General features: G+C 47.4%; 4 protein-coding genes across 4 annotated transcripts; 2 read left to right on the top strand and 2 right to left on the bottom strand.

The window, feature by feature from the left end:
* Positions 1-2,126: 2,126 nt before the first annotated feature.
* Positions 2,127-4,208, bottom strand: LTR84_009601 (uncharacterized protein; the record flags this gene model as incomplete). The annotated part of the gene is made up of 1 exon (XM_064853140.1): positions 2,127-4,208. The coding sequence occupies one exon, from the start codon at positions 4,206-4,208 to the stop codon at positions 2,127-2,129; it is 2,082 nt and encodes a 693-aa protein (XP_064709539.1).
* Positions 4,209-5,505: 1,297 nt separating this feature from the next.
* On the top strand, positions 5,506-8,607 carry LTR84_009600 (uncharacterized protein; the record flags this gene model as incomplete). The annotated part of the gene is made up of 1 exon (XM_064853139.1): positions 5,506-8,607. One exon carries the CDS (start codon positions 5,506-5,508, stop codon positions 8,605-8,607), a length of 3,102 nt encoding a protein of 1,033 aa, XP_064709538.1.
* A 671-nt stretch (positions 8,608-9,278) lies between these two features.
* LTR84_009599 (uncharacterized protein) lies at positions 9,279-10,508 on the top strand (the record flags this gene model as incomplete). Its single annotated transcript, XM_064853138.1, has 4 exons — positions 9,279-9,284; positions 9,375-9,540; positions 9,599-9,685; positions 9,763-10,508. 4 exons carry the CDS (start codon positions 9,279-9,281, stop codon positions 10,506-10,508), a joined length of 1,005 nt encoding a protein of 334 aa, XP_064709537.1.
* A 684-nt stretch (positions 10,509-11,192) lies between these two features.
* LTR84_009598 (uncharacterized protein) lies at positions 11,193-12,362 on the bottom strand (the record flags this gene model as incomplete). Its single annotated transcript, XM_064853137.1, has 1 exon — positions 11,193-12,362. One exon carries the CDS (start codon positions 12,360-12,362, stop codon positions 11,193-11,195), a length of 1,170 nt encoding a protein of 389 aa, XP_064709536.1.
* Between the last annotated feature and the right edge of the window lie 817 nt (positions 12,363-13,179).

The raw sequence follows: 13,179 nt of genomic DNA, 5'->3' as shown, positions 1-13,179 counted from the left end.
GTGTTCCAGTCAGGTTGATCGACGCCAGCGGCCTTGCATTGCTGTGGAACTTGATTCAACATCATATTCCAGATGTCATCGTGATGTGACAGAATGCGTAGCACGCAGGTGTGAACGCAGGAGGAATGGTCTGGAAAAGCTAGAATTCATACTTATATTCGGAGCGATCGCCGGAAGCCGATTGAGATGGTTGTCAAAGCTCGGTGGCTATTCCATAGCGACTTTCAGAGACCATATTACTAAGTACTGATATAGGATAGCCATGAGAATGAATTTTCAAACAACTGATGGGTTACTGATGCGTGACTGATGAAGTTTCCAGAGGCTGACGTAAGCGGGATTTCCGGGCCTTGATCACGTGATTCTGATAATGCCAAGCAACGAAGTTTACCCGGAGGAAAACAATTTCACTCAAGGCTTTCGTTCTTTAACCTCAGCTTCAATCAGCCTTTCAACTTGTTCAATAGGATTTCGTCAATCCGTCAACTACAAAGCTCATGATGCTGTAGTCACTGCAATTGCTGAACCTCCATCCTTTTTACCCACTTTGCCTCACTAACTTGGTAAGCTGATATCCCGAGAAAACCTTTCAGGTCCAAAAATCACTTGATGAAATTTATCATACTTTTTCGTTCCGGCGACTTCTATGAGCCATTGAACTTAACATGCACTACCATCTGACCGATTCCTCTCCTCTACATACGAGAATCAACTCAGAAGAACGCTTACCATGATGGAAAAGCTAACTTGAGCACAGATTGACAGATCGTGAAAATCCGTCGCGTCTTGGGCGTTGAATTCACATTTTCGGTAAGCCACTACCGTTTTTTCATTCGTTTCATGCTTCATCAGCGCCATACCCACAGCATCAACACAAGTCGCAACTACATCCCCTTCTATGATGACCAAGGTTTAAATATACAGTTCTGCTTCTGAATCAAAAGTTGAAGAAGCCATCTACCAAGCTTACCATTTGTCTGATCTCACACACATCTCAAATCCATGTTGATGACGCTGTCTCTGCCTATTCACCTGCATAGCTATCTTTATTCCATTGAGCGAAACAAGCTAACAAGACATTGCAAGATGCACAGATGCCATTGTAATTTCTCATACCGTGATCGACGAAAACCCACGTAGTTTCCATAATAGGTCAGTCTGTCTTCTATCCCTTGATACTTCATTACCATCATCACCATCATCACCATCATCAGCAAACCAATTCAAAGCCCCAAAAATATGATGACACCTAGTCTATCCATTCTCTGAGGTTTCAAACACCACCCATCCTTCCGACAATTCACCCTTCAATTCCCTCCACTTTAAATCTCACCATCCCTACTACTTCATCTCAGAACACCATTCCACTGTTATCTCTTCTGGACGTTCAAACTGCAAAACCCTTGCGATCTATTCCGATCTCATCCAGGCCTGGAGAAAGGGAAGAGAGACACGGCAACAATAATAAACCTACCTTTCCCTGATACCGGACCCAATACGCCTCCCAGGAAGCGTATTGGGGATGATTGGTTGTGGATCGCTCTTGGTATTGTTGTCTCTTGTCTGTTCTCCCTCTCCGGGCTGTCTACGATGCTGCAACGGGATGTGATATCAAGGGGGAAACAGTATGTTCGTCTCGGTTGAGACGATGTTGGGCACCGGTGTTTTGAGTTTGGGGGAACGGCTTGGTGTGGTTTTCCTGGTGGTTAGGGTTCTGGGAAGTGCCTTTGTTGGACTTGATTGCTGCCTGAACGGATGATTTCTCATGGGCCCGTTATGGGCTCGTGTTGAGAAAATCTGTGATGGCAGGGGACGGGATGAGGTCAACGGCTTGTCTGATTTTTTCTTTCTTTCGTGAGATTCTGGTTTCTTCTATGTCTCCCCGTCTCTCTTACGTACCGTTTGTGTGGGAGTCGTATCATCTTGTTGCATTTCTCGTTGAGTCGGTTTTTGCTAATTCTTTGATAATCGCAGAACACATTCAATGTACCTTTCAAGCTTTCTATCAAATAGTTTGATATATCGTACATTGGATGCATACCTAGCCATACGTGTGCGGTGCAAAAGCGTCTATATTGGATCGGAATGGACAATCAATGTATAGTCATGATTGATATTTTCATTACTCATTCGTCATCGTGTCCGTCTTCATTTGCTAGATCATGCCCGTCCTCGTCCTGCCTGCCCTTCAGACCATCCAACTTCATAATCAGGCGGTCTACTGTCCTCGCTCGCCAAGGAACAAACGTTTTCCCGTCAAGTCCGATGCCTGACAAGGTTTCCGTAATGCTATTCACACCGGGTCCGACTCTGCTATCAATCTCGATACCGCGAACTTTGTCGATAACGCCTACCAACACGCCTTCAATAGTCTCACTTGTCCGATCCATTTCCGTAATCACGTCCTTTTCGTCCTGGGCGTAATTTGAAAAAGCATCCAAGACTCCTTCGTCCTCTTGAAGATCCAGACCTTCCCAGACAGCCTGGAGACGGGAGAATAAGGCGACGAAATGATCAATCTGCAACAGAAGCTCTTTCAGTAGGTCGACAAAGTTGGTCTCAGTCACAAAGAGAGCTACGTTCAAAGCCTCCAGAAATGATCGGTGTGCATCTGCCAATGCTCGAGGATCACTTGGAGTTCCAAACCGACTTGAAGAGGCACCTGTACTTGCAGAGAGATCAAGCGTCTTCATCTCTGTTGATGACGAGGCTGTTCCGGGCCTGGATGATTTGGCAGATGTGGAGGCCTCTGCTTCGACACTCCCAATCCAAGCACGAAAGTGTAGCCAACTACTTTTGATCACCTCGCCTTGAAAGTATGCCTTGAGTTCGTTTAACATGAACAGCGTCTTGCTTGCGGTAGTCCAGTGGCGTCTCGTCCTCCCATTTCTCCAATCCTCTCTTGCCCTTCGCGATGCTAATGCTACTCGGCCAAAGGCTGAGGCACTCGCTGGTGGTCCCAAAGGAGTAGGGTGGCACCGACGCTGAGCAGAGATCTTCCACAACGATGAAAGATGGAGACCTGCTCTGTAGATTGAAATTAAGTATGCATTCAACAGTGAATAGCTCTCAATGTCCTTCGGAGACAAGAACAAGTGGAGAGGCGAGACTGAAGGGATCGTAAGTCGCAGGACAGTTGGTGTGGGGAGCAAAGTGGACAACACATGAGCTCGTGAATCACACATCTTCAGGGACAGAGATTGCTTTGCCAGATCGAAGATGTCGTCGTCAGTTTCCTCATCTCCTTGCAATACGGCAAGCTCAGCGAAGGATCTGCTGAGGATTCCACTCAGCTCGATGTCTTTAATGGCTAACTCATCGAGACGCCCCACTTTTCGAATTGGGCGTGCGATTGTCTGTGCCTGCTGTCGGTTCGACACACGCTCATCTGCATGTGTGATGAGTGATATAGCAAACTCTCCACGATCGAGCAGTAAATAACGCATTGTGACCTGGAGTAGCCGCATCACCAAGGGCAAAGGAAGAATCTTGGACAAAGCATTCTCGGATATGGATTGGTTGATAGCAGCCAGAACATTCTCGAGTAGCGCCGGACTCAAAGGATAGGAAAGCGTTTCAAGCAATGTCAAGTGATTAGGAAGAAGTGAAATTGATGGATCAACTTGATTCCCTGGACATGACGAAGATACCGCTTGAGCTTGTAGCTGATTGAGAGCACTTCCGATTGAAAGAAGTGTGTGTGAGGCCCCAGTATTCACAAATTCTGGCAGCAGTGACTGTTCGATCACAAATCGATCCAAAGAAAGCGTAGAGCCAGGGTTTGACTTGATACAAAAGTCATCCGCACCAGAGGTGGGAAGCTTTCCGTAAAGTATCCAGACAGCAGCGGCACGCATCCATGCTCTTTGTCCGAGAGAAAGGAGGTCGGTGGCCATTTCAGCAATATCCCAGTATCCTGTGTGTAGTTCGCGTCGCAGTAGATTGAGAGCTGAAGCGCCCGAGGATTTCTGGCCTGGTTTACCAGGACGAATGCCCTGCTCCAGATGGTGTGTGATTGAAGCGAGCCATTCCAAACGCCTCGACCATGGTGAGAACTCGGCGACGAGAGTGCTCAAGGGGACAATGCCATGACCACCAACATAAGCTGCATCCTTTGTCAATATGGAAGCTTCTACCTCTATGATCTTGTTCATGAATCTATCCAGATGAACATCAGAAATAGACGCAGCTAACGCACGGCACACCATTGATTGGTGCGAGGCAGTTATCCTTGTAGTTGTATCCTTAATTCGAACGTGGAGCTCTTGTAGATGGGCCAAAGTCTCCAACATGGCACGTTCTGGAGGGGAGACATAGTTGTTTATATTCTGACTTTCCGGGGTTTGGTGGTTCCGACTTTGATCCCAGATGGGCGATTGGATCCCTGATAAGGACAGGAGGATTTCATGAAGCATTTCGAAGCCCTTGAAGAGGACGTATGGACATGCAGTCGAGGGCTAAGCTCGTGAGCCGGGGGAGGGTCGTGGGGTGACTGGCACCAGAGGATGAATCTTCCTACGAGCTCAAAGCGACACATTGAAAGTGATGAAAGGTTATGCCATGATTCTAGACACAGGCTAGGATGGCAGTCAACGCGTGTCGAGGGCAACAAGAGCGCGTCGAAGTATGTTCAACTATTTAACATGCGGGATTGTGTTGGTCCACCATGGGGAGAGGGAAGGGAAGAGGTCGTGTGGGCAGATTCGGAGGGCGGTGGGAGCATGGCTTTCTGATCGTGTCGCACTCTCTGATGACCGGAGATCCATCAACTTGGCTTGTACAAGGACTCCCGGTCAATTTTCAAGGTCCCTGCTTCGATGAGGTTTCAACAATTACCGCAGTTTCCAGTACCAGTAGGACTCCCAGTAGTGGCAGGTGGGGCAAGGTGTCCGAGAAGGAAGGTGAGCCGGTTGAGTAAGGCTGGCGAGGCTGTGCTCTATACTTGACCGAAGAAAAAATACTGCGAATCACTCAATTAATCTGAAGTGCAAATATTCTGCCTAGCCATGATTATTGAAGACAATTGCATCACTGGCTGTTTCAACCAATTCCCATCCGTCATCTGCCTTGCCTTCACTCCAATTCAAAGTCTCCAAGAAAGCCTGAGTCCCGCGCTGGTACCTGAGTTACTCATTCTTACACTGACAATTCGCGAAACTTCCTTGACTAATAGACTAAAATCGACCTTACAAACCGTTGCCTGCACCATTTGTCCCTCATCTAAGCCTTGCAGGCTCCCTCTTCCCTTCTCACACACTCTGACACCTTTCCACCCCTCCACCCTCCGTCTTCACTCTCTTGCAGTGTAGCAACGACTGCCATATCACTCCTTCTGTTCGAAGCGCCATTTGTTTGCTCTTCGGATTTCCGCTCCTGTCTTCTGGTCTTGCGTGAGGCAAGGCCACCTTCAACATTTCACCTCACGCCGAAATTCCAGATACCATCAAGGCCGGCAGTAAGAGAAAAGCTTCCTCTGAAGACCTCTCCCGGCCAGAGAAGAAAATCATGACCGACTCTGTCATGGAGGTAGATAACCCTGGGGCTGCTATTCAGCAGCTCCAGAGCGGCGAAATTGATGAATCTCTCTATAGCAGACAACTCTACGTTCTTGGTCATGAGGCTATGAAGCGGATGGGTTCTTCCAACATCCTGATTGTCGGATTGAAAGGCTTAGGTGTTGAGATCGCCAAGAATATCGCCCTCGCTGGAGTCAAATCTTTGACCCTATTCGATACACAACCTGTCGCCATTGGTGACCTCTCCTCACAATTCTTCTTACACCCCGAAGACGTTGGCAAACCTCGAGCAGAGGTCACTGCCCCCCGCGTTGCCGAGTTGAACTCCTACACTCCAGTCTCCGTCCATAAATCATCCTCCTTGACCGATGACCTGAGTCAACTCAAACAATACCAAGTTGTTGTCCTCACAAACACTCCTCTAAAAGATCAACTCACAATTGCTGAGTATGCACATGCGAATGGAATATACCTGGTGGTTGCCGACACCTTCGGTCTCTTTGGATATGTATTCACGGACTTTGGCAAAGATTTCACCGTTGGTGATGTGACTGGGGAGAATCCGATCAGCGGAATCGTTGCAGACATTGATGAGAGCGGCTTGGTATCGGCACTTGATGAAACCCGCCATGGTCTGGAAGATGGTGATTACGTGGAATTTGCGGAGCTCAAAGGCATGGATGGTTTGAATGGCGCAGCTCCCCGGAAAATCACAGTAAAAGGACCATACTCTTTCTCTATCGGAGACGTCTCTGGCCTGGGTAAATACCAGGGTGGTGGTCTCTTCGCACAAGTCAAGATGCCTAAAGTTCTTCAGTTCCAATCACTAGCGGAGCAGATCAAGAAGCCGGAATTCTTGATCTCAGACTACGCCAAATTTGATCGCCCCGCGCAGCTGCACGTTGGTGTACAGGCCCTGCATGCTTTCGCTGAAAAGAACAAAGGCGTATTTCCCCGACCCCACAACGAACAGGACGCAAAAGAGGTTGTCGAAATCGCCCAGAAGTTGGCAAAGGAAAGCTCAGAAGAAGTTGAACTTGACAGCAAGTTGATCACTGAGTTGAGCTTTCAAGCTCAAGGTGATCTCAACTCTACAGCGGCATTCTTCGGCGGTTTGACGGCTCAGGAGGTTTTGAAGGCGGTCTCTGGAAAGTTCACACCAATCGTCCAGTGGCTTTACTTTGACGCCCTGGAGGCGCTGCCTACTTCCGTTGCAAGAAGCGAGGAACTCTGCAAACCCATCGGATCAAGGTACGATGGCCAAATTGCTGTTTTTGGTCAGGAATACCAGGAAAAGATTTCCAATGTCAAGAACTTCCTGGTTGGAGCGGGTGCCATTGGCTGCGAAATGTTGAAGAACTATGCCATGATTGGCCTCGGAACGGGCCCTAAGGGCCACATCACGGTCACAGACAACGACTCCATCGAACGAAGCAATCTCAACCGACAATTCTTGTTCCGAGCCAAGGATGTTGGAAAGCAGAAGAGTGACGCCGCTGCAGCTGCGGTACAAGCAATGAATTCCGAACTTAAGGGCAAGATCACCACCTTGAATGATCGTGTTGGCCCTGATTCGGAAGACGTCTTTGACGAGAAATTCTGGGCAGAGCTCGATCTGGTTACCAACGCTTTGGACAATGTGGAAGCTCGTACATATGTCGATCGCAGATGTGTCTTCTTCCAGAAGCCACTACTTGAAAGCGGTACTCTCGGAACAAAGGCAAATACTCAAGTGGTTCTTCCTCGTCTTACAGAATCTTATTCCAGCTCCCAAGATCCCCCCGAACAATCATTCCCCATGTGTACACTACGGAGTTTCCCCAACAAGATTGAACATACGATTGCATGGGCTCGAGATTTGTTCCAATCTTACTTCGTGGGACCTCCAGAGACTGTCAATCTATACCTCTCGCAGCCCGACTACATCAACACCACTCTGAGACAACAAGGGAATGAGAAGCAAATCTTGGACAGTCTCAAGGACTTCTTGGTCTCTGACAAGCCCTCCGACTTTAATGATTGCATTGCCTGGGCCCGTACACAGTTTGAAAAGCAGTATCACAACGCGATTGCTCAGTTGTTGTACAACTTCCCCAAGGATTCCAAGACCTCAACCGGTGCGGAATTCTGGTCAGGACCTAAACGCGCACCTACCGCTCTCATTTTCGACCCCAATGATGAAACCCACCTTGGCTTTGTGATCGCCGGTGCACACCTGCATGCCTACAATTATGATATCCAAGCACCCAAATTGAGCAAAGCAGATTATATCAAAGTGATCGACAGCATGATCATCCCGGAATTCAAACCCGATTCGAATGTCAAAATCCAGGCAGATGAGAAGGAGCCTGATCCAAATGGTCCACCTCCAACCTTTGCAGATGATGAGGATGAATTGAACAAGATTGTTGCTCAACTGCCAGCACCAAAGAGTTTGCCTGGTTTCCGCTTGAGTGTTGTGGAATTCGAGAAAGATGATGATACAAATCACCACATTGATTTCATCACAGCTGCAAGTAATCTTCGTGCCTTGAACTACAGTATTACTGTTGCCGACAGACACAAGACCAAGTTCATCGCTGGCAAGATCATTCCGGCCATTGCAACGACTACCGCATTGGCAACTGGATTAGTAATTTCAGAGCTGTACAAGATTGTCGATGGAAAGACAGACCTGGAACAATACAAGAATGGTTTCGTCAACCTTGCATTGCCATTCTTTGGTTTCAGCGAGCCTATTTCCAGTCCCAAGGGCACCTATCAGGGCAAGAATGGTGAAGTGACAATTGACAAACTCTGGGATCGATTTGAGGTTGACGACATCACTTTGACAGAATTCATCAAGCACTTCGATGATCTTGGCTTGAGCGTTACCATGGTCAGCTCTGGAGTCAGTCTTCTCTATGCCAGTTTCTACCCGCCGAGCAAGGTGAAGGATCGCTTGCCTCTTCAGATGAGCAAGCTGCTCGAAACAATCAGTCGCAAGCCGATCCCCGATCATCAGAAGAACATCATCTTTGAGATCACAGCTGAAGATACGACTGAGGAGGATGTGGAAATTCCATATGTCATGGTGAAATACAAGAAGTAGATCCGGCACTGGGATATGAGCATTGGCGAAAGGAACATGTTCAAAGGCGCGACTTAGTGGCTCCCTCTTAGAATGCAATATGCCATGGCTGTATGATAGAATTCTCCCTTCTCGAGCGGTGTATGAATGATCGTGAAGGACATTACGGCGCTTGAGCCCGTTTAGAAGCATGCTGATAGTAAGCAATGCCTATGTGATTCGACAATTCTTCAAGGTTGCCCGTCGTCCCCCATCTAGTCGGTTCTAGTTTCTGTGTTCATGATTCTCCACCACCATAACGGGAAAACCCCCCTCCACCTCAATCTTGAGTTGATTGACTAATTCCTGCAGGTTTAGTCATCAAAGCGACGTGAAAAACCGAACGGCGGTGCATCTGTTCGTCATGATTAGCTCACACACTCCAATCGCCTCCACAAGCGATTCATCGGCGAGGTTCCGCTCCACGGTTGACCTCTACTCATGTCTATCCATAAATAACTACATATAAGTAGTACTTAGTACAGATCCAGAGCTCTTGTTCTGATCCCTGTTCTCAATCAATCATCCGATTGTCCATGTCAAATTCAATCTCACGTCTTCGAACATTTATATCACATATATCAAGCTCGCTCAGCCCCTCATCGCTTCTCGTAAAACCAGCTACAGCTAAACAGACCGCTTCCTTATTCACCATGTCGGTACGCAGCTCAATCTCTGTTTCCCTCTTTGGCCTCGTGCTTTTGGTTTCTCTTTTGTTCAAAGTACCCTTGCTGACCCAGTCCATACAGGATCAAAAAGCCACCATCACTGACTGGGTCAAGCCCGGTGATAAATCTGGCGAGTTTAAGCGGCAGCAATCTGTTTTCAGGAATTTTATCTCGAAGGATCCCAATTCGGAATTCCCAGCTGAAAAGGATCGATATCATTTATATGTCAGCTATGCTTGCCCATGGGGTATGATAGAAATGTTCCGATCAATAAGGTTATGCTTTTCCTAATATCGTTTTCTTAGCTCACAGAACACTCATCGTGAGAAAACTGAAGGGCTTGGAGGACATCATTGGATTCACCAGTGTACACTGGCACATGGCCGAGAAGGGTATGTAAATCACGCCGGACCTTTCGTTTGAGGATCTTGTGTACATGTATCAGCTAACATCAGCTCTTCCTCCAAAGGATGGCGATTCGCAACATCCGACGAGAAACTGCCGGGAGAAAACTCCACGCCTGACCCACTACACCCAGACTTCACCCATCTCCGCGATTTGTACTTCAGCGTAAACCCGGACTATGAAGGACGGTTTACGGTCCCAACACTATGGGACAAGAAGAAGAACACGATCGTGAGCAACGAGTCCGCAGAGATCATCCGCATGTTCTACACTGAATTTGACGACCTCATCGACACCAAATACAAGGACGTTGTACTGTTCCCCGAATCGCTCCAGTCCCAAATCGAAGAAACAAACGAGTGGACGTATAATGACGTAAACAACGGAGTCTACAAGTCCGGCTTCGCGACGACGCAGCAGGCGTACGAAAACAATGTAGTGACGCTTTTCAAGTCGCTCGACCGCGCGGAAGCCGACTTGGCAAAATCTGCAGGACCATACTACTTTGGTGACAAGATCACCGAGGCCGATGTGCGTCTGTACACTACCATCATCCGATTTGATCCCGTTTATGTACAGCACTTCAAATGCAATATTCGAGATATCCGCAGTGGATATCCGAATCTGCATAAATGGGTCCGCAACTTATACTGGAACGTTCCGGCTTTTGGAGAGACCACTGAGTTTGAGCATATCAAGGGCCACTACACGAAGAGCCATAAGCAGATTAATCCTTTCGGAATTACGCCTGTGGGCCCTGTTCCCGATATTTTGAAGTTGGAGGAAGAGGTGAATGCTGTGAGGAAGTAGGCCAGGGAGGACATATGTCATTTAAGGGCAGCCAGTTTGATAACTTCGACCATGATTTCAACGTGGCTTCAAACAAGATACTGATCACTCGTCCTCCCTCAGGAATCGGGATTTGGTTCATATTCAAGAATGTTGACATACTTGGAACTTATCAAGTTTGAAAAGATTCTCCAGCAATGTTGGCTTAATTCAACTTTCTCATCCGCTGCTCAGAACTGTTAAGTATTCACAATATTACCTACGTTTTGGTTCCAATCCACTTCGCTCTCCGTTTCATTGCACTTAGAGTTCTCGTAGTCTTTATAGCAACCATAATCATTTTTGCATTACTTAATCAGAGTATTGTACTAAGAGTTAATCGAATACTGGCAGCGCAGTCATTCTTCGCGATACAAGCACTTGGTAGTAGTGTCCTCTCCATATCAGATCCTACATCCTGATTCGGGATGTCGATGTCAATGATGCACTTGTCAGAGTTATTGCTTCGGTTTCGAAGTCTCTGCATCAACACTTCTGCTTTATCCGTGTTACCTTCCCATCGATATAGAAACCCCTTTTCAGGTGACACGCCCGCCTTGGCTATGTTGCTTTCGTCACCCTCGTCTATTGAGTTCTTTGAACCGGCCAGAAGCTGTGATGTACATAGGGTCAAGAAATGATGCATCGGGCGCTGTTTGTGAGCCTTCACTTCTTCGTTGGCGTGGAGACACCAAATGCCGCCGCAAGTTCGTCAACGTGACTGAGCTTCTTACTCTGAGGAACTGATTTGTCCCCTGAGGTATCTTTAGTGCCTTTCTCCCCAGTGGTGTTAGATGGACCCGCTTCAGAAGCATCTTCATTGCGATCTCGACTGACCATATGAGTGGTGGAAGTTGGAGCAGCCGGCAATATACCTTCCTGACGCTGGATTGGTTGAATGACTTTTGGATTAGGCCACCATTTTCCATGTTTCTCTTGCCAGTCTTTGATCTGCCTCGCCACCTTCATGTCATCGATGAAGTTGTTCTTCAGGATCCCGTCATATACTTGGTTGGTCTTTTTCAAGGTCAAATCACGCAGGATACTCCAGCAGTCACTGTCGAAAAAGTCAGCAATCTCGAGAGCGGTAAGAACTGTCGCCCTTTTTCGGTCTGGAGACGTGGGGTTGCACCAATCATCCTCGACGTTGTAGACATGTATTTCGGTGGTACTGCTGGCGAGCTCCCAGTCTTGACTCTCATACGGAAACCCAGCAAATGCCCAGCGTTCCCAGGCACGTCCAAGTTCTGCCGCCGGGTCTGTCCTGTAGTAGAAAGGCTCCGGTTGGTGTTCCTGGAATTTCATGCTGTGGCAAGCATGCACAAGTTCATGTACCAGTGTCACTGCTAGTATGAACTGCGTTCTTTCTATGGTCGCCTTTGGCAAAATACTGTATGATGGATGAGTAAAAAAGTCAAGAAATCTCCCGTTCACCTGAATCGTCCATGTACGCATGGGGTTTCCTGACCTTAACGTAACATGTGCTGCGCTATGGACGGCATAAGCGCGATCCCAGTCGTCCTTGTGGCCGAGGTATATCTGGAAATTGCTGATTCTATTGATAACATCATTCAAAAAATCGTCATATACAGAGGTGTTCGGCTTACTTGTGTGGTCTAGATAGATCACACCATCTTCTATCACTTCGTCCCCATACCAAATGGTGTCGAAGAACTCTCGGCTGGAATATATGAACCTCGACGCTAGCCAAAATGCGGGAAGCATCCTTGTGTATATATCATCGTCCAGTGCGCAGTTTGGATCTGTAAGCCAGGTCTTCATATCTCTTTTCAGACCATCTTCCATATTTTCTGTGCTGAAATTTTTCTGAGACATGATACTTAGTATACCAGGCGGTACTTCATAATTCCTAAGAATCTTTCTATGCGTCTCATTGAATACAACAAACCATTTTGTCCACCCAAAGTGGTAGCCGGTTCGAAGCCTATCGGTAGACATAGCTTGAAGGTAATATGATATCGTCAATAGGACAATCCTGGACTAATTGTTCTGACGAAAATTGGAGATGATTGAGCAGGTAGATAGGTAGGTGTTTCCCGTTCTTGATGTTCACTGTTGTCACAGCGGTTATTGTGTTTCCTGATTCTGATGTAGGGCAGTAAAATGATTCAAAACACACAGTCCCAGCCAGGGTATTTCAAGGCATTTTTTGTCGACACATCAAGGGGGCTGTGTTGACGATAGGTCAAAGAAATGCTTTGTCGAGATGTTTTAGTGCTGCGCATCGAAGAAGTATTTTTAGGCCGCATTGTTGCACGATCAAAGAAACTTCTGGTCAAGCGACTATCTCTGGCTGGTGCTGAAAGACGCAACAATGGGTTTGGCCAATGTTCATGACTCATGAGTGACTCGGTCATTTGTAAAGATAATGGCATACAGGTGCCCTCATGTGGTCGGAAATAGCAGATGAGGCGAGCAAATCCTGGCTGCCGCCTGTGATATTCCAATAGGTTCTTTACCATACATGGGTCTCATGCAACACTTTGACGTGATCCTCAACCAACCTCATTTGCTTATGACCGTTCATCGTTGATGCCATCCTCCGGCACGATTTTGCCTTCAATGGTGTTTTCGCCACCGTGGGCGAGTGCTTCGGCTCGTGACTGATCTTTTCTTAGCCGCCATACTTCCT

The sequence above is a fragment of the Exophiala bonariae genome (genome assembly GCF_035927105.1).
Source record: "Exophiala bonariae strain CCFEE 5792 chromosome Unknown scaffold_4, whole genome shotgun sequence".
Lineage (NCBI taxonomy): Eukaryota > Fungi > Ascomycota > Eurotiomycetes > Chaetothyriales > Herpotrichiellaceae > Exophiala > Exophiala bonariae.
This window is presented reverse-complemented; position numbering and strand designations above follow the sequence as displayed.